The sequence below is a fragment of the Salvelinus sp. IW2-2015 genome, linkage group LG13 (genome assembly GCF_002910315.2).
Source record: "Salvelinus sp. IW2-2015 linkage group LG13, ASM291031v2, whole genome shotgun sequence".
NCBI classification, from domain to species: domain Eukaryota; kingdom Metazoa; phylum Chordata; class Actinopteri; order Salmoniformes; family Salmonidae; genus Salvelinus; species Salvelinus sp. IW2-2015.
In genome coordinates, this window is record NC_036853.1 from 14,825,202 (window position 1) to 14,848,635 (window position 23,434).

At 39.7% G+C, this 23,434-nt stretch overlaps 1 protein-coding gene across 2 annotated transcripts; it reads left to right on the top strand.

Annotated features, from left to right (window-relative positions):
- Nucleotides 1–6,267: 6,267 nt before the first annotated feature.
- On the top strand, nucleotides 6,268–11,194 carry LOC111972184 (tetratricopeptide repeat protein 14). 2 transcript variants are annotated; one of them, XM_023999078.2, is made up of 13 exons: nucleotides 6,268–6,389; nucleotides 6,608–6,793; nucleotides 6,930–7,054; nucleotides 7,133–7,332; nucleotides 7,428–7,512; nucleotides 7,630–7,759; nucleotides 7,854–8,009; nucleotides 8,125–8,196; nucleotides 8,334–8,453; nucleotides 8,643–8,765; nucleotides 8,867–8,984; nucleotides 9,523–9,656; nucleotides 9,816–11,194. In XM_023999078.2, exons 2-13 carry the CDS (start codon nucleotides 6,660–6,662, stop codon nucleotides 10,681–10,683), a joined length of 2,265 nt encoding a protein of 754 aa, XP_023854846.1. In that variant the 5' UTR covers nucleotides 6,268–6,389; nucleotides 6,608–6,659; the 3' UTR covers nucleotides 10,684–11,194. The 2 variants fall into 2 exon arrangements, with proteins under 2 accessions (XP_023854846.1, XP_023854847.1); XM_023999079.2 differs by having other exon boundaries at nucleotides 9,523–9,629.
- The last annotated feature ends 12,240 nt before the right edge of the window (nucleotides 11,195–23,434 follow it).

Here is a 23,434-nt window from a genome sequence, read left to right on the forward strand (position 1 = left end):
ATGTCAATTGAATTTCGAGAAACATCTCAAGGATGATAAATAGAAACAGGATGCAGCTGAGCTCAATTTCGTGTCTAATAGTAAAGAGTCTGAATACTTATGTAAATAAAGTATTTGTTTTCATTTTTAATACCTTTGCAAAAAATCAAAAAACCTGTTTTCGCTTTGTCATTATGGGGCATCGTGTGTAGATTGCTGAGGAACTGTTTTTATATAATCCATTTTAGAATAAGGCTGTAACGTAACAAAATGTGGAAAAAGTTAAGGCATCTGAAAACTTTCCGAAGGCACTCTATTTCCCTGTGATCTGTGTTCCATTCAGTCGAGCATGGAAGAACTGAAATCAGAGGAAACTGACACAAACTTAAATCTGTTTCCCTTATATTTAGTCATATCATTATGGACAGGAAGCAATTATTACGATCAAAACTTACCTCTTTAATAAGTTGGATGACGGTTTCATTGTCTAGTTTAACAGTGGAGGACATATTGAATGTTGCATATGCAACATTTGTGAAGCCTGTGGAAGAGAGTAAGACAATGAGGAACAAAATCCTAACATTTACACAAGTTTTGCTACAAGTAGGGGGTATTTGGAAGCCTGTTACCAGTCTGTTGATGCCATCATGCCACTTCTTGTCATGTTTGGCATGTAAGGAGTGGTATGATGGCACAAACAGATCAGGGAAAAGGCTAGGTATTCGGGGGCTTGATTCCCAAAGCATCCAAGTATGTTAAACACTCACCAAAAATATTAACTCAACATGTAAAGTTTTGGTCCCATGTTTCATGAGCTGAAGTAAAAGGTTCCAGAAATGTTCCATACACACAAAAAGCTTACTTCTCTCAAATTCTGTGCACAAACCTGTTTACATCCCTGTTAGTGAGCATTTCTCCCTTGCCAAGATAATCCATCCTTCTGACACATTTGGCATATCAAGAAGCTGATTAAACAGCATGATCATTTGTATTTGTATTTATTAGGGATCCCCATTAGCTGCTGCCAAGGCAGCAGCTACTCTTCCTGGGATCCAAACACATTAAGGCACTTACATCACACATAAAACAAAAGATAAAACAGTACATCATATAATATTTTTACATCACTGCATATCTACAATACAAAATGTATAATAATTGACATGCACATTCTGTATACTTCTGGCCCTTCTTTGGACATTGTGTTAACAACCCTCCAGGCGAGCTTCAATGCCATACAACTCTCCTTCCGTGGCCTCCAATTGCTCTTAAATACAAGTAAAACTAAATGCTCCCCCCTTATCTCAGCTCGCTGGTCACCATAGCAGCACCCACCTGTAGCACGCGCTCCAGCAGCTATATCTCTCTGGTCACCCCCAAAACCAATTCTTCCTTTGGCCGCCTCTCCTTCCAGTTCTCTGCTGCCAATGACTGGAACGAACTCCAAAAATCTCTGAACCTGGAAACACTTATCTCCCTCACTAGCTTTAAGCACCAGCTGTCAGAGCAGCTCATAGATTACTGCACCTGTACATAGCCCATCTATAATTTAGCCCAAACAACTACCTCTTTCCCTACTGTATTTATTTATTTAGCTCCTTTGCACCCCATTATTTCTATCTCTACTTTGCACATTCTTCCACTGCAAATCAACCATTCCAGTGTTTTACTTGCTATATTGTATTTACTTCGCAACCATGGCCTTTTTTTGCCTTTACCTCCCTTATCTCACCTGACTTGCTCACATTGTATATAGACTTATTTTTCTACTGTATTATTGACTGTATGTTTGTTTTACTCTGTGTGTAACTCTGTGTTGTTGTATGTGTCGAACTGCTTTGCTTTATCTTGGCCAGGTCGCAATTGTAAATGAGAACGTGTTCTCAACTTGCCTACCTGGTTAAATAAAGGTGAAATAAATAAATATCATTATTGTTCGCTTCCCATGTACATTGGGCAGCTCGCGTCTGGGTTTCCCTTTGTAGTCTGTAATAGTTTTCAAGCCCTGCCACATCCGACGAGCATCAGGGCCGGTGTAGTAGGATTCAATCTTAATTCTGTATTGACGCTTTGCTTGTTTGATGGTTCGTCTGATGGCATAGCGGGATTTCTTATAAGCGTCCGGATTAGTCTCCCGCTCCTTGAAAGCAGCAGCTTTAGCCTTTAGCTCGATGCGGATGTTGCCTGTAATCCATGGCTTCTGGTTGGGATATGTACGTACAGTCACTATAGGGACGACGTTATCGATGCACTTATTGATGAAGCCGATGACTGAGGTGGTGTATTCTTCAATGCCATTGGATGAATCCCGGAACATATTCCAGTCTGTGTTAGCAAAACAGTCCTGTAGTGTCGCATCTGCGTCATCTGACTGCTTCCGTATTGAGCGAGTCACTGGGACCTCCTGCTTTAGTTTTTGCTTATAAGCAGGAATCAGGAGGAAAGAATTATGGTCAGATTTGCCAAATGGAGGGCGGGGGAGAGCTTTATATTCATCTCTGTGTGTGGAGTAAAGGTGATCTAGGATTCCCCCCCCCCCCCTGGTTGCACATGTGACATGCTGGTAAAAATTTGGTAAAACGGATTTAAGTTTACCTGCATTAATGTCCCCAGCCACTAGGAGCGCTGCTTCTGGGTGAGCATTTTCTTCTTTGCTTATGGCCTTATAGAGTTGGTTGAGAGCGGTCTTAGTGCCAGCTTTGTTTTGTGGTGGTAAATAGACGGCTACAAATAATACAGATGAGAACTCTCTTGGTAGATAATGTGGTCTCCAGCTTATCACAATGTACTCTACCTCAGGCAAGCAATACCTCGAAACTTCTTTAATATTAGACATCACGCACCAGCTGTTATTGACAAAAAGACACACACCCCCACCCCTCGTCTTACCAGAGGTAGCGTCTCTGTTCTGCCGGTGCATGGAAAATCCCACTAGCTCTATATTGTCCGTATCTTCGTTCAGCCACGCCTCGGTGAAACATAAGATGTTACAGTTTTTAATGTCCCGTTGGTAGGATAATCTTAATTGTAGGTCTTACATTTTATTTTCCAATGATTGCACATTAGCGAGAAGAATGGAAAGCAGTGGGAGTTTACTCGTTCGCCTCTGGATTCTCACAAGGATGTCCGATCTGAGTCCTCTTTTCTGGCGTCTTTTCTTGACGCAAAAGGCGTGGATCTGGGCCTGTTCCAGTGAAAGCAGGATATCCTTCTCGTTGGACTCGTTAAAGGAAAAAGTTTCTTCCAGTCCGCGGTGAGTAATTGCTTTTCTGATGTCCAGAAGTTATTTTCGGTCATAAGAGATGGTAACAGCAACATTATGTACACACAACCCCAGACCACGTGTAACCACGCCAGGCCAGGACCTCCACATCTGGCTTCTCACCTGCGGGATCGTCTGAGACCAGCCACTCAGACAGCTGATGAAACTGTGGGTTTGCATAACCAAAGAATTTCTGCACAAACTGTCAGAAACAGCCCCAGGGAAGCCCATCTGCGTGCTCGTCGTCCTCACCAGGGTCTTGACTCGACTGCAGTTCGGCATAGCAACCGACTTCTTTGGGCAAATGGTCATCTTTGATGGCCACTGGCACATTGGAGAAGTGTGCTTTTCACAGATTAATCCGTTTCAACTGTACCAGGCCGATGGCAGACAACGTGTATGGCATTGTGTTTGCGAGCGATTTGCTGATGTCAACATTGTGAACAGAGTGCCCTATGGTGGAGGTGGGGTTATTATATGAGCAGGCATAAGCTACAGACAACAAACACAATTGCATTTTATTGATGGCAATTTCAATGCAGAGAGATACCGTGATGAGATCCTGAGGCCCATTGTCATGCCATTCATCGACCGCCATCACCTCATGTTTCTGCTCGATAATGCACAGCCCCATGTCGCAAGGATCTGATCCACGCCACTACCCTTTTTTTTTAAAGGTATCTGTGACCAACAGATGCATATTTGTATTGCCAGTCGTGAAATCCATAGATAAAGGCTTTATAATGAATTTACTTCAATTGACTGATTTCCTGAAATTAACTGTAGTTCAGTAAAATCTTTTAAATTGTTGCATGATCAGTTTATATAATATGATTACCTACCTTAATACAGAGCAGTGTGTATTAGAACTGGATATGTTGGAGCAGTGGTTGTTGAGGCTGGAGTTTTTTTGTTGTTGGGGGATTTGGGTTGGCGATGATGATGCTATGGTTTGGATTGATTTTGCTGTGGTTGATGATGACAAGTGATTTGGAGATGGTGTTTCCATGGTTACCAATGCTGTTTCCGTGGTAGCTGATGATGTTGCCATAAATAATGATGACTTTGCCATTGTTACTGATGATGTTTGCATAGTTGGTGATGATGATGCCGTGGTGGGTGATGATGTTGCCGTGGTTGGGAATGTTGCTGCGGTAGTTGACAATGTTACCATAGTTACCGATGATGTTTCCGTAGCTGGTGATGATGTTGCCGTGATGGGCAATGACGTTTCTGCGGTTGGTGATGTCGTCATGGTTACCGGTGATGTTGCCATGGTTACCGATGATGTTTCCATAGTTGGTGATGATGTTGCCATGGTGGGCGATGATATTGCTGTGGTTGGTGATGCTGTTGCCACGGTTGCATATGATGTTGCCATGGTTACCGATAATGTTTCCGTAGTTGGTGATGATGTTGCCGTGAATGACGATGACTTTGCAATGGTTACTGATGATGCTGCTGCCATGGTTACCGATTACGTTGCAATGATTACTGATGATGTTTCAGTAGTTGGTGATGATGTCATGGTGGGCGATGATGTTTCTGTGGTTGGTGATCTTGTTACTACGATTGGAGACAATGTTGCCATAGTTACCAATGGGGTTTCCGTAGCTGGTGATGATGTTTCCGTGATGGCAGTTGATGTTTCTGTGGTTGCAGATGATGTTGCCATGGTTACCAATGACTTTGCAATGGTTACGAAATATGTTTTTGTAGTTGGTTAAGGGTCTGAATACTTATGTAAATGTATTATCCGTTTTTTTATTTATTATAAATTAGCAAAAAATTCGAAAAACCTGTTTTTGCTTTGTCATTATGGAGTATTGTGTGTAGATTGATGAGGAAAAAATAGATGTAATACATTTTATAATAAGGCAAAATGTGCAAAAAGTCGAGGGGTCTGAATACTTTCCGAAGGCACTGTATAATGTAGGCCTAATTATGGCCATCAATAATAGACTCCATTAAACAAACATTCATAGCGTACAATACAGAGTACCACAGTATGAGTCATAATACCCTTAAAACCTATCGGTCAAACAGGGAAATGGTTCCAATCATTTTTCCACCATTCATTTTTCCCCATAGGGGATTTTAGAAACACTTAAAATAAGGTCTGTGTTTCGTGTAGGCTTACCCTGGCGTGACATTTTATTAACTCTGTAAATCTCTCTAGGACAAGTTGACTTTTATCAATATATTCGCCTGTATTTACCCCCCAAAATGAAAAGCTAATTAGCTGCTAATGTGGCTATCATAAAGAACAACAAATGTCACGATGATCTGGACGAGACTGCCGAATCGAGGCAAAGGTAAAAATCTCTGGATTAACTATCTAATGTTAGCTAAATGTATTAATTAATAAATTGGCTAAATTTCCTTACATGGAAAATTATGTGAACTGTTTTGTGCAAGTTTTAAATTGACACAATACCTGTTAGCATAGGTGTCAGCTAGAGATGACGTGCCGGGATGTGTAATTTTCCATGATGTCAACTTTGATGCTGATTAGTATTTTCGAATCCGAGATTAAATAAAGCCCAACATATTGATGAGTCACCTTGTCCGAGAGAGATTTACATGGTTAATAAAATGTCACGCCAGGGTAAGACCTTTTTTCTACGTGTTTCTAAATTCCCCTATGGGACAAATTAATGGTGGAAAAACGATTGGAACCATTTCCCTGATTTTATAGGTGGGTTTTATGGGTATTCTGACACCTCCACTGTGGGGCTCTATACCCTCAGTTTAGGCTAACCACTGTAGATATTCTTCGTACCTGTTGTGTTACATACAGGAAAACCCAAGCAAAACTATTTATAGAACATTTTGCTATGGATAAAAGAGGCTCTCATCAAGACGATGCAACTGTCTCCTGGATGTTTTGTTTGACTGGAAGGACAGGAGATATCCAGAACTATCAACAAAATTGTGTTTACAAAATATGTCTATGGCAACCCTATGAACTCAAAAACGTTCCTAGTAGGGTTTTGTTTCTCTTGGGATCAAATAACTGTAACACATAAGATTGAAGTTCCGGACGTTCGAGAGTTAGAACGCTTCCACAGATTCTTCTGTCAGATAGCTAGCTGCTAGCTATGTTAATAATTCGCGTAAATGTTTTGTACACATCTGCAACTGCACGGTAAGTTGCTTTTTGTCCGCAGTACAGGGCAGCAGCAACAACTAACGTTAGCTAGCTAGCGCCAGAGCCATATATTTACAGCTGGCTAGCCAGCTAGCTATGTTGCTCTCGTGACGTGAGTTGGGCTGGTTGGCCGCGCTGAATTAAAATATATTTGTGATTCTTCTTCGCTAGCTACTAGTTAGCTATTATGCTAACATATTATTCTTCTGTTACAGGATGATGTGCATACTAGCTAACCAGGCTGAATTCTGATGCCAATAACTGAAAATGGATAGAGATTTACTGAGGCAGACTTTGTCTCACCATGGACAAAGCCTGTTTACCCATCTCAAATGTGAACAAAGTGAAAATCCAGATTTCAAGGCTATTGAACCTGACTTGTCCAAAGCCAGCTATCAAAGGTCATTTAAATGGACAACACAGACAGTATTGAATCCACATTTATTTATATCCAAATGTAGGCTAATTGAGCACCAACACTGTCAACTGCAAATTTCCAGACAGGTGTACTGATAATGTTAATACTATCATCTACAGGAAATATGGAGGGGAGGACAATGCCTTAGTGGAGCAGTTCATTGCTAGAAAAGCTGACATCCTGTTTGCGCCATCATGGAAGTCTAGTGCACTTATGGAGGATGTGTTAGAGGAGGAAGGAGAAGGTAACGGGTACTGTGAAATTTAGAGGTAAACCAACATATTGTTTTGAGTGTGGACTAACGACTGTATCCTTTTCCTAGAGCCCTACGCCATCATGCCCCCTCTGGAGCAGTTCATGGAGGTGTCGTTTGAGGAACGGAGGAATCTCTTGTACAGGGACATTGAGCGAGGGGACATTGTGATAGGCAGGATCAACTCCATCAGGGACTTTGGCTTCTTTGTAACTTTGATCTGCATGGGAGGTGGACTAGAGCGAGACATAGAGGATCTGGAGCTCACGGTAGGGTTTGTGGCTTCGGCCTGGTGGTCAGTGTGCACTATTGAAGAAATAGGAGTAAGTGGTAGCCTCTTTCTCTGCTTTATTTCTCTCCTCAGGCCCTGTGTCCCCTTAGAGATGTACCTTCTAATGGCAATCATGATGATCCGCTATCATACTATCAGCTTAATGATTTGATAAGAGGTGAATGCACAGTGCACACTAGCTAACTTTGTGTTGTACATTTAAACAACTTATCACAAAACTGCATTGTGAACATAAGTCAACAAACTGAACCATGTACCATGTGCTGTTCTCTAGCTGGAGTGAAGGACATTGACCGATACCATGAGAAGATAACCATTTCACTTCAGCCCTCCTCCCTCAGCCCAAATCTGATGAACCTAAAGCTTGGAGTTTTTAGTAGAGATGATCTGCCACTTCAATACAGGTAAGACAGATATAACTATTTTTCTGCCAACTAGAATATGATAGAACTTAGGCTACATCTTTGCTCATTGTATTGTTTTCATTGTTTTACCCAGTCGCAGTGTGAGGGTTGCAAACGACAACACTGAAACCTATGAGAGGGTTTTAGAGGGTTCTCTTGGCTACTCCAATCCGTCTAATGTGGAATATCTCCTGGGGAAGATTGGGGTCAGTGACACACAGCCTCCCTCACTCATGAGAGGGCTACAGAGGTGAGAAGACAAACTTGTTGTTTTGCTATTCTTCAGAAGACACGCTTTCCATAAATTGATATCTGTAGCCCCCTTTTATCAGTACTTGACTGTATTTTGGGACTCTCCTTTACAGCAAACATTTCCTTGAGGAGGACTTTGCCACAACTATCCGAAAGAAGCAGTCTGTATCCTGGGCTCTTAAATGGTATGCCTGACATTTTAACTTTTTTTGCATTTTGACATTTGCAACAGCATGTCACTAAATCTCTGCTAGCTGAATGTTTGCAGAATGAATGAACTGGTCCTGATCTTTCTTTCTTTGTCAATATGTCTGCGCAACAGTGTAAGGGTTGGTGTGGACCACTTCAAATCTGGCCGCCATGTCGAAGCAATGAATGAATATAACAAGGCCTTAGAGATCGACACTAACAATGTGGAAGCCCTTGTGGCACGTGGTGCACTGTGAGTAGCCATCTTATTTTATTGATAATGTGGTCGATCATTAACAATCTAATAGTCAGCACTCCTAGCCTACACTCTGCTAGTTATCTCTGTTGACCACAGGTTTTTGAAACGTGATGTTGTTTAATTGTCATATAAAATGTAGTTGTGGTCCTACAGCTAATATACATTTGCCATTTGATTTCCCAGGTATGCTAACAAAGGGAGTTTGCTGAAGGCAATAACTGACTTTGAGCTTGCATTGGAAAGCTGCCCAACCCACAGAAATGCAAAGAAATACCTATGCCAGACCCTGGTTGAGCGAGGTGGCCAGTAAGTAGGAATGTTTATCCACTTCCTTTATTATCTTGTGTGCACTGAAGTGATTTACAAGCAACAACCCTTCCACTGAAAAAAAACTTTCATTCTGTTAGACTGGAGGAGGAAGAAAAGCTAGTCACAGCTGAAGGTCTCTATAGAAAAGCCCTGGCCCTAGACGACTCCTTCCAGGACGCCAAGGAAGCATTGAAAAAAATAGAGCTGCTTATCCAGGTGAGCTGGAACATTCCATGGCAATGCCAACTATTCCTCATATGACTGATCATTGAACATTATGAACTATGAACATTTTGGGGAAAAGGGCCAGTGAAAGGTTCTGTGTCGTTAGCGTGCTTGGAGTAACACACAGGGAACCTTGTAATACTGATTAAGTGTTTTGTTGTGTGCTTGTCTGATCTGGGATCCTGCCCTTTGACTCTACCCGACTGCCTTGATTGTCGCTTGTCTATTGGGGGAACAAACAACCTTACAACTGGAATGAAAATGGTTGGTACGCTGGACCTGGTCTCAATGCGGTAAATGTAAACCCTTTTTGTCCACCTGGAAAAATTAACATTTGTTCTCTGCTTGTAATTGTGATTTCTGGATCATGCTATGGTAAACATGTCTGTGTATATGCCTTTTTCCCCCTTGTCCTTATCCATTCAAATTAATTGATGGTATGTTTTTCACATTGCTGGTTTCCTCCCTTTATAATTTTTCATCTCTTGAAAACGGGTAAAATTTTACTGTGAAAATGACTGCTTTAAAGAAATCGCTCAAACTGAGAGAAGAGGCAGCTGCAAAGGAAGCGGAAAAAGCTAAGAATGTGGAGACAAGTGCAGAAAAATTGCGTAAGATCTTAAAAGAAGAAAAAAGGTACATCCATACCAATCCGTCAGAAAGGTAACCTGGTAAACTGTCAGCTCATCGGTTGTCTTGTAAAACAAAATACATACACGTAATTTAATTTGGCGAAATATTATCATTCATCATTTAAGTTGATCACAAATATAACCTATTTCATATGTAGCTACATGGTTTGTCTGCTATAACTCCCTCTAGAATGAAAAGGAAACAGAAGAGATCCTCCTCTTCATCATCGTCTTCCTCCTCTTCTTCCGACCGATCCTCCTCGGGTCGCAGGAAGTCAAAGAAAAAGAAGCGCAAACACAGACGGTCATCTCGAGGGAAGAAACACCAGCAGGTATCATCCAGGGACAACAGGAGTGTGGCTGATGACGAGGAGGAGTGGTACCCTGCCCCGCCCAACACCTCCGCCTCCTTCCTGGATCAGAAATCTAGCGTGGTTAGGCCGTTTGAGGGGCCAGAGAGGACTGAAGAAGGCAGTCAGCCCCCCAGCAAGGGCAGGAGCCACTCATACCGCTCTTTATCATCAGTGTCCGACGCTCCGGACAGCAGCAGGTTTGAAGATGACCCTTTTGACTCCTCTCCTCAGCGAGCTGAGGGCAGCAAGGGAAAAGGTGTCCGTGGTGACAAGACCAGTGATGGAGACGTGAAGAAGAGGGAAGGCTCCAGGGGCCAGGAGGATCAAAGTGGCCTACAAGATGTTCCCAGCTCATTGGAGAAAGTCAAACACAGAAGAATGTCCTCCTCATCTGCCGGCTCAGAGCATTCCCGCAAATCTGACCAGTACACCAACGACCTCCCATCACAGTCCCACATATCCACTTACAGGCGATCAGATAGTGGGAAGTATGGTAGCACAGCGCGAGGCGATAAGAAAGAGCAGGAGAGGGGCACCCGAAGGTCTGATGGAGGAGATTACAGGTCTTCCACTGATGCCACTCGGAATGGTAAGGGATCATCCGCAGGAGGAAGTCAGAAAAAAGAGCTGCCAACTAATCTCCTAGATCTCTTCAGCCAGATAGCCCAGTTTGAGAGGGAGAAATGTGTCAAGCCGAAAAAGTGAATTCAGCTTTTCTGAGATGCTTTTACCTTATGTCATAAAAACGATAAACTAATGCTATTCTAATGTTGGACAAAGTTGTAGTGACCAAGCTGTCATAATTTAGAATTTAGTGTTGGTGATATCAAACATTTTCCTCTGAAATGTTTATTGTTATTTCTGTGATCAATACAATGCCTTAATATTATGAGATTACATTTTCTGTGAAAGGATGTTTTTTTATGTGCCAGAAAGCAAATGAAAGACCAGTTAAGATGTCTTCTTTTGGCTTGCAGCTGGAAAAATGTATTTCCTTTGATTGAATAATTGTGTATTTTCCTCTTAGTACAATGTACTCTGTATTACCAAGTACCATCAGGAAACTCACAAATCAGATCTATTGAGAAAGATCTGAGAAAAATGTGCCATTCTTTTCTATTGCTGGTAGTAGATTGGAAGATGTCATTTAATGACTGATAACACATTTCCATGTGTGAATCTTTTTCAATAAATGGCCTACGAGCTTTGCCCAAAATGTCCAAGCTTGATTTGTTGTTTGGTTGAAGCATCAACGTGGTTATTTTGTCTTAGACTGCTGCGCCACTCGGAAGCCGTAAGGCACTGCATCTCAGTGCTAGAGGCGTCACTACAGACACCCTGGTTCAGAGGGGCGTCACTACAGACCCTGGTTCAGAGGTCTAAGGCACTGCATCTCAGTGCGAGAGGCGTCACTACAGTCCCTGGTTCGAATCCAGGCTATATCAAATTCGGCCGTGATTGGGAGTCCCATAGGGAGGCGCACAATTGGTCCAAGTTTGGCTGGGGAAGGCAGTCATTGTAAGTAAGAATTTGTTCTTAACTGACTTGCCTAGTTTAAATAAAGGTTAAAAAATAAATTGTAAAACTTAGTATCATAAGTTCTCCAAAATACTGTTGTGTTAGCCTTGTCTGGATCTCTTACTGTTACAATTCTGGTCTCTCACTTCAGTGTTGAGACATTTATTTTATGTCCAATGGCTGCTTGGTGAGCTATTTTATGTCAAATTGCATGATTTAATAACTAGACACAGCATCCTTGCAAAGAGCATAACTTTAATGCAAACAGCCAAAGTGGCTTATTTACAGCTTAGTTTAAACGTCTTACTCCATCATCATACTGCACATCAGTTAAATATGTTTTTAGTTCATCTTGTTACAAGGGATTACTCACTAATTCACAGGCACAGCTATTTAGTCTGTCAAATATGTCACTCTTAAATGCCCTAATATGTTTCAATAAACTGGTCCCTTTAACACTAATCATGTTATCCACTGTTTACTCTGAGGTGTGTGTATTTTTTTAATCTATGCTGGGTGGACTAATATTTTATTCCAATAGAGTGCACTCCTTTGATCAGAATAACATATTACATGTATGAAGGATCCTGCAGTTCCCCATGCCTATTTTCTCACATGACTTTTCATATTTTTACCTGATGATTGTATGAAATACAGATGTAATATATCCTGGTGCCAAGCTCAACTGAAAACATGCATTTTTGAGACTTTCCACTGGAGGGCAGTACAGCACTAGCTCTGCAAATAGTTTTTTTTAAGTACTGTATGGCCAATTATAACGATGGTAAAAAAATATATATTTTGGCATTTTTCCTTCACAGATAAATTACATCAAGCTTAACGTCACATTCACCCTAATAGTAAAAATGTATTGAAAATTATTATTTTATGAGAAGTGTCTTCTAGTTATGACAAAAATGTACATATCTCCATATCAATCAGAGAACGTAATAAATGTTCACCTTGCTTTGAAAATACTGGGTTTCATAGGCTGCATTTACACAGGCAGCCCAATTCAGATATTTTGCCCAATTAGGGGCAAAAGACCAAGGAGTGAAAAAAAAGACTGGAATTGGGCTGTCTGTGTAAACGCAGCTTTCGAGGTCTAATAAGTTATAGTCAACCTTGTATGTACACTTCAAAAGCACATCCTCCCTACGTTGTCTCACAATAACAATATTGCCTATTTAACAAAGAGATAGGGGTAGAAATCATATTGTACCAGGGGTCACTTTAGATGCTGGAGATTTGCATGCATGGCAGGGATCTGACTGGTTCATCTCCCTCAAACTCACAAAGGCCTTTTCATTGCATCACGTCAGCATGAACACATTCACTGGCTCTCTGGTAATGTAGGGCCACAGTCCATGGTGGTAATGTATTGCCCCCACCACTCTCCAAACGTGTACTGATCTGCACAGCCGAGGAGCAACGGTCTTGCATCAACTGACAACTAGCAAAGGTTTTTTTTCCTTTCAGGTCATTTGATTTACTAAACATTTTTCTCTGTTTCCCTTGGGAATAAACAGGTTAAGCCTTATTGTCTGAAGGACCTTGGATGAGTCTCAGTGATGGCACTAGCCTCTGGAGGCTCTGGCGACCCTGGCTTAAGGGCAGGCCTGACTGCCTTTTGATGGAACTGCAGATTTTTGCATTTGAGAATCATTCATTCCCTTTCTTTGACTCATAGATGGAAGAAACAGTGTTCCTTTTCAAGAAGGGGATTCTATTTCTATGAAGTCATTCTTTCATGGGGCAATCAGACAGTTGAGCATGCAGAGATGAGACGTTTTAAATTAATGTCAGAAAAAAAATTCTTCCATAAAAAAAAAAAGTATTACATCGAATTCTTAGAGCATGACAATATGGTGGTTTGAAAATGAAAAGTAAATGGAAGTGGTGCCCTTAAGTTCTTGGATAATTAGAAATGTAAAACTTTTTTCATCCCCAGCATATCAACCTCAGGCAGGTGTTCAATCAAACCCGCACTGCAACAGCCCTACCACTGCATAGGTCTTTAACTATGTATCCAAAGGAAATGTACTGCATGTACCACACAAGGCTAACTTGAGTTGATTTTATTTTCTAATAGAAAAATATTTAAATGGAATTCTTGTAAAAGCACTCTGAATCTGCCCTCATTCAAACACTTATTATTTGCCTGACAAGTTGTTGTTTTCCTCACAGCACAGCTACAAGCATTCCAGGTTTCCTTTTAGATTGGTATCTTTCAACCATTGAGGTTTTGCTATTGTCTCCTGCAAAAGCAGGGGACAGGTTGTACAGCAAAAGGAAATATGAATCCAGTGACAAATACATTCTGATACACACATAGAAGAAGTCTGCAAATTCCTTTGTGTGTGAACTTAAAACGATTTAGGTTAATTTAGTAAAAACAGGGTCACAGCTCCTACAACAGCATAGAAATACAGAGATGAGGGGAGCATTTTCAGGAGAGCAGAATTTCAGAGAGAAATGCTGACTCTGTTAGCTACGGCCTGGCCTTGGCTAAATCCAGTGGAGATAGGAAGACTTTCTAATTTGCTTTCCCCCTTTTTTAATAATAGCTGTGTGCATAAGTAATTTATGAAAGGCCAACCAGACACTGGGCAACGGAAAATTAAACTCATTTTATCTGAAAGCAGGTGGATTTCTATTTATCATTAACATGCATAGAATTTGCACAATGTTATTTCTGCTACTGATGGAACGTAACCAAATAATGTATGAGGGTTTTTTTCTTATGCTCGAGTGAAATTCATAGATAAAGTACTAGCCTTTTGCAATTTTCTGCAAACTGAAACTAATTCTGGGAAGCTTCTTATTACAGCAGAGATTCATTTGGTTTGCATTAAAGGCAGACATAAGTGACATTAGGATTTCTCACAGATTTCATGAGATGCGTTGCTTTCTGTTAAATCATTAGGCCTGCCCCTTCCCCTACTTAAGAAGCCCCTTTCTCACATATACATAAAACTATTTATATTCTTGTCCAATGGTATAGCTTGAATATTTCTGTTACCCTGATGTGGACCATATTAAAAGATAAAACTGAGGAAAAACCAACCCAAGCAATAAGTCATGTTACATATATTTCATTTGAACACATTTCAGTGGTTGGATAAATTATAACTACCAAGTTGTTTTGATTTATGTACTATAAACACAAGTGATGCTTCACAACACCAGAGTAATATTACTGTTGTTCCTACTTAAACTTGTATTATGACTGCTTGCACTGAAATTGTTGCTCTTTACTCATTATAAAGCAAAGTGCAACCATAACTCAGTCACTCTACCATCCAACCACTTCTGAGTTTTTGCTACACTGGCGAAGTTACAGAAGATCATATGATGTGATCTCCTATTCACACTAGTCATTATTCTGATAGTAAACCATGATGCATACTGTACCTAACCCATAAAGATGCTTCACATGCATTGTTTAGTAGTGTGTTTGACTGTCTGATCATTGATACAGTACTTAAGATACCATTGTTGTGTAAGTATGTTTTTTTCTGTCTGTCTCCTCCAGTATAGATTCTGGGGTTCAAAGAGATGTTTGTCCCAGCAAATGGAATGCTAATCCCAATATGATACTTATGTGTCAACAAAGGAATCCTAAAAAGCTGGTAACCCTTTCAAAGAATAGCTTGGTCTTTTATGATAGTATAATGTATTAATTTCCTCCTGTCCAAAGTTGCCTTAGGAGATGTACTGTAACTTAAATATATTTCTAAACTTGAATACTTTCCCGATATGCAGCCACACAGTAGTAGTAGTAGTTAACACTGCTCAAATGATACCTCCAATGTAAAACGCTAACATAAAGGTTTATAAAAGAGGAACTTGCTCAGTTGTTACAGTTGATTCATTAATTTCACAATTCACTATGTGAAGTCAATAATATTAGAACATTTCTGCATTTATGGGGAGATTTTTGATCCAAACCCTTGTGTGTCAATGTTTCACTTGTGATTGTGGAACACTTTTGTTAAATTGGAGAAAAAGCATTAATATAGAATGTATTTTGAACCCCGGCCCTAAGTAGATTCTAAACATTTATTATGGCATGTTATCATAATATTTTGTGCAACATATTGCAAACTTCTGTTGGCCAGTTTTAAACATGTTGTTGAAGATCATAGTTAATTCTGCTGATTTATGGTAATGCAGCGGCCATATCACCCACTGCATCAGAAATACTAACAAGCTTAGTATAAGCTTTGGCTGAAATGTTATGAGGTTTGAATGTCTGGAACGGCTACGGACTGTGTAGAAAAATCTCACTTCAGCAGAAATAGAACGATTCCTGTGCTTAAAAATTTGTGCTACTGCATATATTTTTTTGCAAGGAAAGGAGGTCTGGTCTTGTGAAAACGCATTGCATGTAGAAATTAGGGAGAGCGAGCATTTTTCAGAGGAGTAATCAGTTGAGAACTTACTAAATGTGCAATACTAGGTTTATAGTATACTGTAAGTAAAAGTTAAAGCTGAGATCAATATTGACTCATTTCTGATTGCAAGATGTTAAACTTTACAAATGTATACATGTGAAGTTGATGTATACCTTGAACTTTCAGTCTCACTACAAATCAGGCGTATCTGACATATAAGCATGTTATGCTTACAAGCCTCATTTATCTATGGTGCATTACAGGCAGGGGATATGCGCTTCTCTTTAACATAATACATCCTGTTTGTATCTCTGGGTTGCTCTGGGGTCTTACATTAATCTGACCATCCTTTCCCCCAGTGGCATATTCTTCATTTAGAAGAGCAGGCCAAGGTGCAACATGTAAGACCACAGTGAGAGAAGGTCTGACTTAGACATACAGTAAAGGTATAGCACCTTCAGTATAGTACAGCCACAGTACTGTCTTGGTACAGCCTTTATCTTATAAAAGTGTACTTTTTAGGAGGAGAGACAGAGTGGAAGTAGTGGAAAACAAACTGATAACCCAGCTCCAAAGTCAGCTGACTACAAACCAGTGCTGCCACTACACTCTCTTCTCTCAATAATTAATCGGCAGGTTTTTATAAAATAACAACAAAAACCCAGCAGCTGAAACCATTCTGTCTTGGGTTCCCATTTCACCCATCAAACCACTTCCCCCCTCGCCTTGAAGAAGAATTTAGTCCCTCACAGATTTGGGACTTGTTTCAGGTAACACGACAAAACGATTTATGTAAACTCTGTCAGTCAGTGTTATCAAAATTGTACATTTGGAGCTGTTAGCATGGCCTACAAAAGAAGAGAACAAAGTTGAGGACATTCTCATCTCATTACAGGAGCAGAAATAGTGGAATTAGCCTGAATCTAATTACAGGCCACACTATCTAATGTAAAAACATGCCTGTTTTTTCATTTTCATTCATTTAGACTAGTAATTAGTTTTGGCCCCAAAAATGCCACCCTTTAATCATCAAAAGGCAGATGTGATTTGCAGTCCAATATAATCTTGCTTTAATGAAGAACTAATGGACGCATTGCAAATTACTTTTTTGCTGTTGAACAGGAAGAAAAATCTATTTCCTGCTTTTGAAAAGATCAAGAGTATCTTTGATAATGGCGAGAGCAGCCCAGGCAGTTCTCCTGCATCATGCCAACAAGCTCTTTTACTCTACTGAAATTCAATAGAAAGGAGGCCACAATTAGCAACAAAGCAGCGAAAATGCATCACTACAGCAGAATTTCTCTCCATGGCTGATGGCTCAACCCTCGAGCTACCAACTCCTTGTTAGAGACAGGGCTAAAGTGTCAGTGTGGAACAATGAACCATGATAAATTACCCTCCCCAAAAAATATGTACTACTAATTTTCAATTATACTCATAATGCATCACAGATTGGAGGAACATTGGGCATGCATTGAGGACAAACAGTAATAGATTTTAATCCCGCTATGGTTTTTCTTTAGCAAGCTATGATTTTACACAGTGTGGTTTCAAGCAAAGTAGCATGCAGCTATGTAAACCACTTAAAAGACAGCACTGTTTCAAACAAACATTACAGTAAAGAGGATATTTTACAAAATATTAAGACCAAATAAGAGTGATTCAAAGCATAAGGGATGTGAAAACTGTGAAGGGTCAGACATGGTGAACATGTGTATCTCTATGTGCATGTATTTTACTAAAATGTGAGAGAGGTTGAAGCCTAATGGAAGTTGGCTTAACTCTGGAGACAGCCCTGCTGTATATCTGATTACTGGGCCAGTAATTTTCTTTCTTAAATAAGGAAAAAATTGGATAGGATGAATGAAATTTGGCTGTCATATTGCAATGATGGTACCACAGGAGATTATGTATTTCATAATCATTCATCATTTCCACTAGTGTTGGGGCTTAGCATAATGGAATTCGTAAACTGGTTTAAATCTGAAAGTGAGGACAGACTATCAGCTGGGCCCTAAATGCTTATATGGTAATTGTTCTTGAGCCCAGTGAAATATTTTTACAAGCATTTGATTTATTGATTCGATTTTTTTTCTTAGAGGGACATGTGTACACCAACATACTGTAAATACTAAAATATGACAACAGTCATAACTGATGTCTGTAATAGCTATTTTGTTGAAAAAATTGCAGGTCTTCATACTGTGATGTTTTTTCACTACATTTTCTTGTGGAAACAGTGAGAGGAAATGAGTTTGTTTTCACAAAAAGGATATCTTTGAGAAATATTAATTTAGTGTGAATTTATTGTTTAAAAATTCTACCCAAATTACTAAAACAGCAAATATAAAATCAAGTCTTTGTGTATCAGGCTCATTCCATGAAAAGAGTGCCTTTTGATATTTGAAAGAGCAACTGAAGGCAATATACAACTTCTTTAGTAGAAAACGGCTTATGAGGTAATGATATTAAAAGCATTTATTCTAGTTTAAAAATGTACTACAAAATGTAAATAGGATCATTTTGGTTATAAAGCCAGTCTCGTTCAAAACTGATATTTGAGAGATAATTAGGAAAAGATGGTACTGTATGTAATGGAATGAAGGGTACTGTAAATGTTTTCCTTGGGTTGGGTTCATTTACATCTTGCCTACAGCTAGCAGCACCCAAGTAATCATCAATTCAGAGTGCAGCCAGCTGCACACACCCGATCTTCATGCCCATGGTCAATTTGGTTTGACATTCGATTTCCCTATGGGGCTAGTTAGTGACCACCTGTAAATTACACAATGTACATGGGGCAATATTTAAAAAATTCAATAGCTCCACATTTCAATCACTTAAAAACCTCAAACCAACAATAAAATGTAGAAATGAATATACAAATATTGAAAGCATTTGAGACAACTAAAATATGTGCAACATGATTTATTGACGGTCCCTAACTAGCCCCACAGATAGGCTATCCAAAGTCAGACCAACTGTCACGGTTGCACCCAGCCGGCTGAAGCTAATTGGCGAAATAAGATTGCTAGCTAGTCTAAGCTACTTCCAGACACAAGAACTGTTTAAAATTATCTACAAGGGTAAGTGACTGTATCTGTGTACTGCTTTGGCAGAGTGAACGTACAAACGCGCAGGGTTGCCATGTCTGCAGTTTTCTTTCAAATTGAGCGACTTTGAAAGCGATGTTGCTGGTGAAAATGTGTTGGTTGCGGGTTTTTGGGCTACTTCTAAATTGCACTGCAGCCGCCATTGCATTTCTCTTAATTTAAAAAAAAATAATTTCACTGTGACCTGCTACTGCTGACTATCAAGCAGTGAGAACGGTCCACCGATCACGGATATACCCTCCGAGCTGTGTTAACCATCTCACAATAATGTTTTCTAAAAAAAAAAAAAAAAATACATGTCTTAACCATTCACTATCAATCACTTCTATAGTATATATTAAATCATTTGGTTTGATGAAACAATATAACAAAGGGAGAAATGTAGAGAACAATTTTAAACAATTTTAACAGGTGTATTTAGATTATCATTATGGAGACACCTATTGGATAAATGTGGCAACTCCTCTCTTGCTGCAAAAAACAACAACTTAGGTCTAGTTTTTAGGCCTTGTGGGTGGATTTTGAGTGATTATTGGACGGGACATTTTTGCTAGACCCGGCAAGCCTGCAAACACTTCCCACCTTCGAACAAGAGACACCCACATCAAAACACCCAAATCTAGTTCTCAGTCACATTTCCTAATGAGAAGAATTGAAACCGAGGCTAAATCAGGAAGTTCAGCCCCCCTTTAAATTTAAATTGTGCACCAATATTGCATGTTAAAAGCCTGTTATATAGAACACATGGAAAGTTTTTAAAAAATTATATTTTTTAATATGAATAAGGACTTGCTAAAGTGCCTCTGTGCACCCTCTGTGACTTAACCTGCTTAACCACAACATTTCCCCAAGTTTTGTAAAGCCCTAGTTATTATGTTGCTTTGACAAAGTTATTTCAAAATATTTATTTATTTCATGTGATTAGGGATTCATCTAATCATATGAAATGTATGTTCCTCATTTTAAGGTCAACCCTGTTACGTGAACTGAACTCTCATTTTAATACGGTGAAACGATTCCTTTTTTATTATTATTCTAAAGAAACATTGAACATCTAATAGTCAAATCAAAGCAGGTGAGCTGGTTCTACTTTTTGACAATTTTCTGGTGTTTTGTAGTGGAAAACTGAGTGAGTAAAGCATAGCAAACATGTCAACCCTGTTACCCATAGACAACGTTTTAATAATGTAAATGTTTTGTGAAACTTGCATTCATTTGCCCCTCCCTGTTGGACACAACAAACTTCCATTCTCCCTGTCACAAGGGGATTTATGGCTGATTTTAAGATGAAATCGTCAACCCTGTTACTTTATTTGGCACTTATTATAGTCATTTTTGAGATGGGAAAACGTGTTTTTATTAAGTTGAACATGTGCTCTTTATGACAGAATGTAGAAAATCTGTGAAATAAATGTATTTTTGGACGGAGTTACACTACCCAAAAGGTACTCATTTGGTGGAACGACCCATCACTTAATATTTTCTCCTGAACAGATTTTCAGAAAAATATAGTATGTATTCTCCTGTATTATTGCTTTCTGAAAAAGTCTCTGTACAATTAGGACTGGTATTTGAAAGGCTTTGATATCAGCCACTAGATGTCACAAAAGAGATGTAAAAAACATTGCATGGGATCAGATTGAAACAATGATACACAGTGCATTCAGGAAAATATTCAGACTTTTTCCACATTTTGTTACAGCCTTATTCTAAAATGGATTAAACATTTTTCCCCTCATCAATCTACACACAATATCCCATAATGACGAAGCAAAACCAGGTTTTTAGACATTTTTGCAGATGTAAAAAAAAAAATACTGAAATATCACGTTTACATAAGTATTCAGACCCTTTACTCAGTACTTTGTTGAAGCACCTTTGGCAGCAATTACATCCTCAAGTCTTCTTGGGTATGAGTATGAAGCTACAAGCGTGGCACACCTGATACATTCACCTCTGAAGGTGACGTTAGCATGTCCCCCCCGTGGGGGGAACACCGATCCCATAGAGGTTTTAAGGACATAGTTTTCAAATATATGTTTAGCTCACATCATATAATGTTAAAGTATGCATAAATGTGTCTGTAATAATAATAATAATAGAATAAAAGCAGCAAAAACAAATTTAGACCGTAAGAAATGCATTTATATAGCTGCCAAAATATTGTTTTTCATTGGTGGGGAGTGCCAAGATGGCGGTGCGGTGGCTTCAAAACAGCAGCCCCTGTTGTCATCTAGTGTATATATAAATCATTAGATTTAAAGCATTGCATGGGATCGATCACATTCCATCAACTCCACACTGGGAAACACGTACTATGAAAATAACATTGTTTATGCACTGGGGGACAACACTTTTAATTAAAATAAAAATGTGTTTTGATTTGTTTCCTCCAGTTAACATTCTGTGAAAATGTGACGCCTAGGGATGGGTTGAGTAGCTACCGGAGGTGTCATCGAATCCAATAGGTTGCTTTAGCATTAGCTAGCCTAGCATGATCATTGAAATGGTAGTTTAATTTTTAAAAAATAGCAGTATTTCAATCTTATCAATGTATCATTTTGGATAATGGGATAATTAGTATTGCAGCACCCTCTCCCATTCCTGGATTGAGGTACGTTTTCCGAACTTTATCTCACGGCGGCTTCGCGGTATCCTGATCACGGCAGCCTGCAGTTCAGACCTTACAGTGACCGTAAGATCTGAATCTTTAGGCTAGGTTGTTATGACACCACTATCTAGTATTGTGGCAAGAAAACTAAACATGAAGCAGCCTTCGCTCTGTTGTCACCTATAGTCACATTTGTTTATTTTTCCAAGCTATATCACAAAATATTTTACATACAGCAGGTTTTTAAAGGAGAATAGAGTTGAGTTTTTCTTTTTTTACCATGGAAAATTGAGTATAGTGGTATCCTGATACTGGTATCATCTCAATGACAACCCTATCAGGTTGTCTGAACTGTACTAGAATGTCCTTCATTATGGCCCAGGAACAACATTCTGCAGTGTGTTTGATTCAGTTCCAGCTTCATTACAACATTTACACCTGAATAGGGTTACCATGATGAGTGACACAAAAACACATTCCTTTTTAATTGCTTATGTCCCTGTCAATAGATTGAGTACAACTGTCAGAAGATCATTTCAGTGTGGTCATCATCTTGATCCTCTGATAGCAATGCTGATGATGAACCTCCTAATTTCTAAAATGCATCATATATATATATATATAATATGTGTGTGTGTCACATTATTCTCATATGTTTCTATTTAGCTAACTAAACCTGGTACATTTAGGCATATGTTATGGACAGTTACAATCTTGTTTGGTATTTCTTAATCTTGAGTTACAACAATCATATTCTCCAGATGAGCTTCAATGCCATACAACTCTCCTTCCGTGGCCTCCAACTGCTCTTAAATGCAAGTAAAACTAAATGCATGCTCTTCAACAGATCGCTGCCCACACCTGCCCGCCTGTCCAGCATCACTACTCTGGACGGTTCTGACTTAGAATATGTGGACAAATACAAATACCTAGGTGTCTGGTTCTTCCAGACTCGCATCTCCAATCCAAAATTAAATCTAGAATCGGCTTCCTATTTCGCAACAAAGCATCCTTCACTCATGATGCCAAACATGCCCTCGTAAAACTGACTGTCCTACCAATCCTTGACTTCGGCGATGTAATTTACAAAATAGCCTCCAACACTCTACTCAGCAAATTGGATGTAGTCTATCACAGTGCCATCCGTTTTATCACCAAAGCCCCATATACTACCCACCACTGCGACCTGTATGCTCTCGTTGGCTGGCCCTCGCTTCATATTCGTCCCCAAACCCACTGGCTCCAGGTCATCTATAAATCTTTGCTAGGTAAAGCCCCACCTTATCTCAGCTCACTGGTCACCATAGCAGCACCCATCCTTAGCACGCGCTCCAGCAGGTATATTTCCCTGGTCACCCCCAAAGCCAATTCCCCCTTTGGCTGCCTTTCCTTCCAGTTCTCTGCTGCCAATGACTGGAACGAACTGCAAAAATCACTGAAGCTGGAGACTCATATCTCCCTCACTAACTTTAAGCACCAGCTGTCAGAGCAGCTCACAGATCACTGCACCTGTACATAGCCCTTCCAACTACCTCATCCCCATACTGTTATTTATTCTGCTCCTTTGCACCCCAGTATCTCTACTTGCACACTCATCTTCTGCACATCTATCACTCCAGTGTTTAATTGCTATATTGTAATTATTTCGCCACTGTGGCCTATTTATTGCCTTACCTCCCTTATCCTACCTCATTTGCACATACTGTATATAGACTTTTTCTATTGTATTATTGACTGTATGTTTATTCCATGTGTAACTGTGTTTGTGTCGCTTTGCTTTATCTTGGCCAGGTCACAGTTGTAAATGAGAACTTGTT

Coding starts and splice junctions, on each gene's coding strand:
- LOC111972184 (XM_023999078.2), top strand. CDS start 6,660: ATGGATAGAGATTTACTGAGGCAGACTTTGTCTCACCATGGACAAAGC. Junction 8,010..8,124: donor CTCATGAGAGGGCTACAGAG/GTGAGAAGACAA, acceptor TCTCCTTTACAG/CAAACATTTCCTTGAGGAGG. Junction 8,985..9,522: donor AAATAGAGCTGCTTATCCAG/GTGAGCTGGAAC, acceptor ACTGCTTTAAAG/AAATCGCTCAAACTGAGAGA.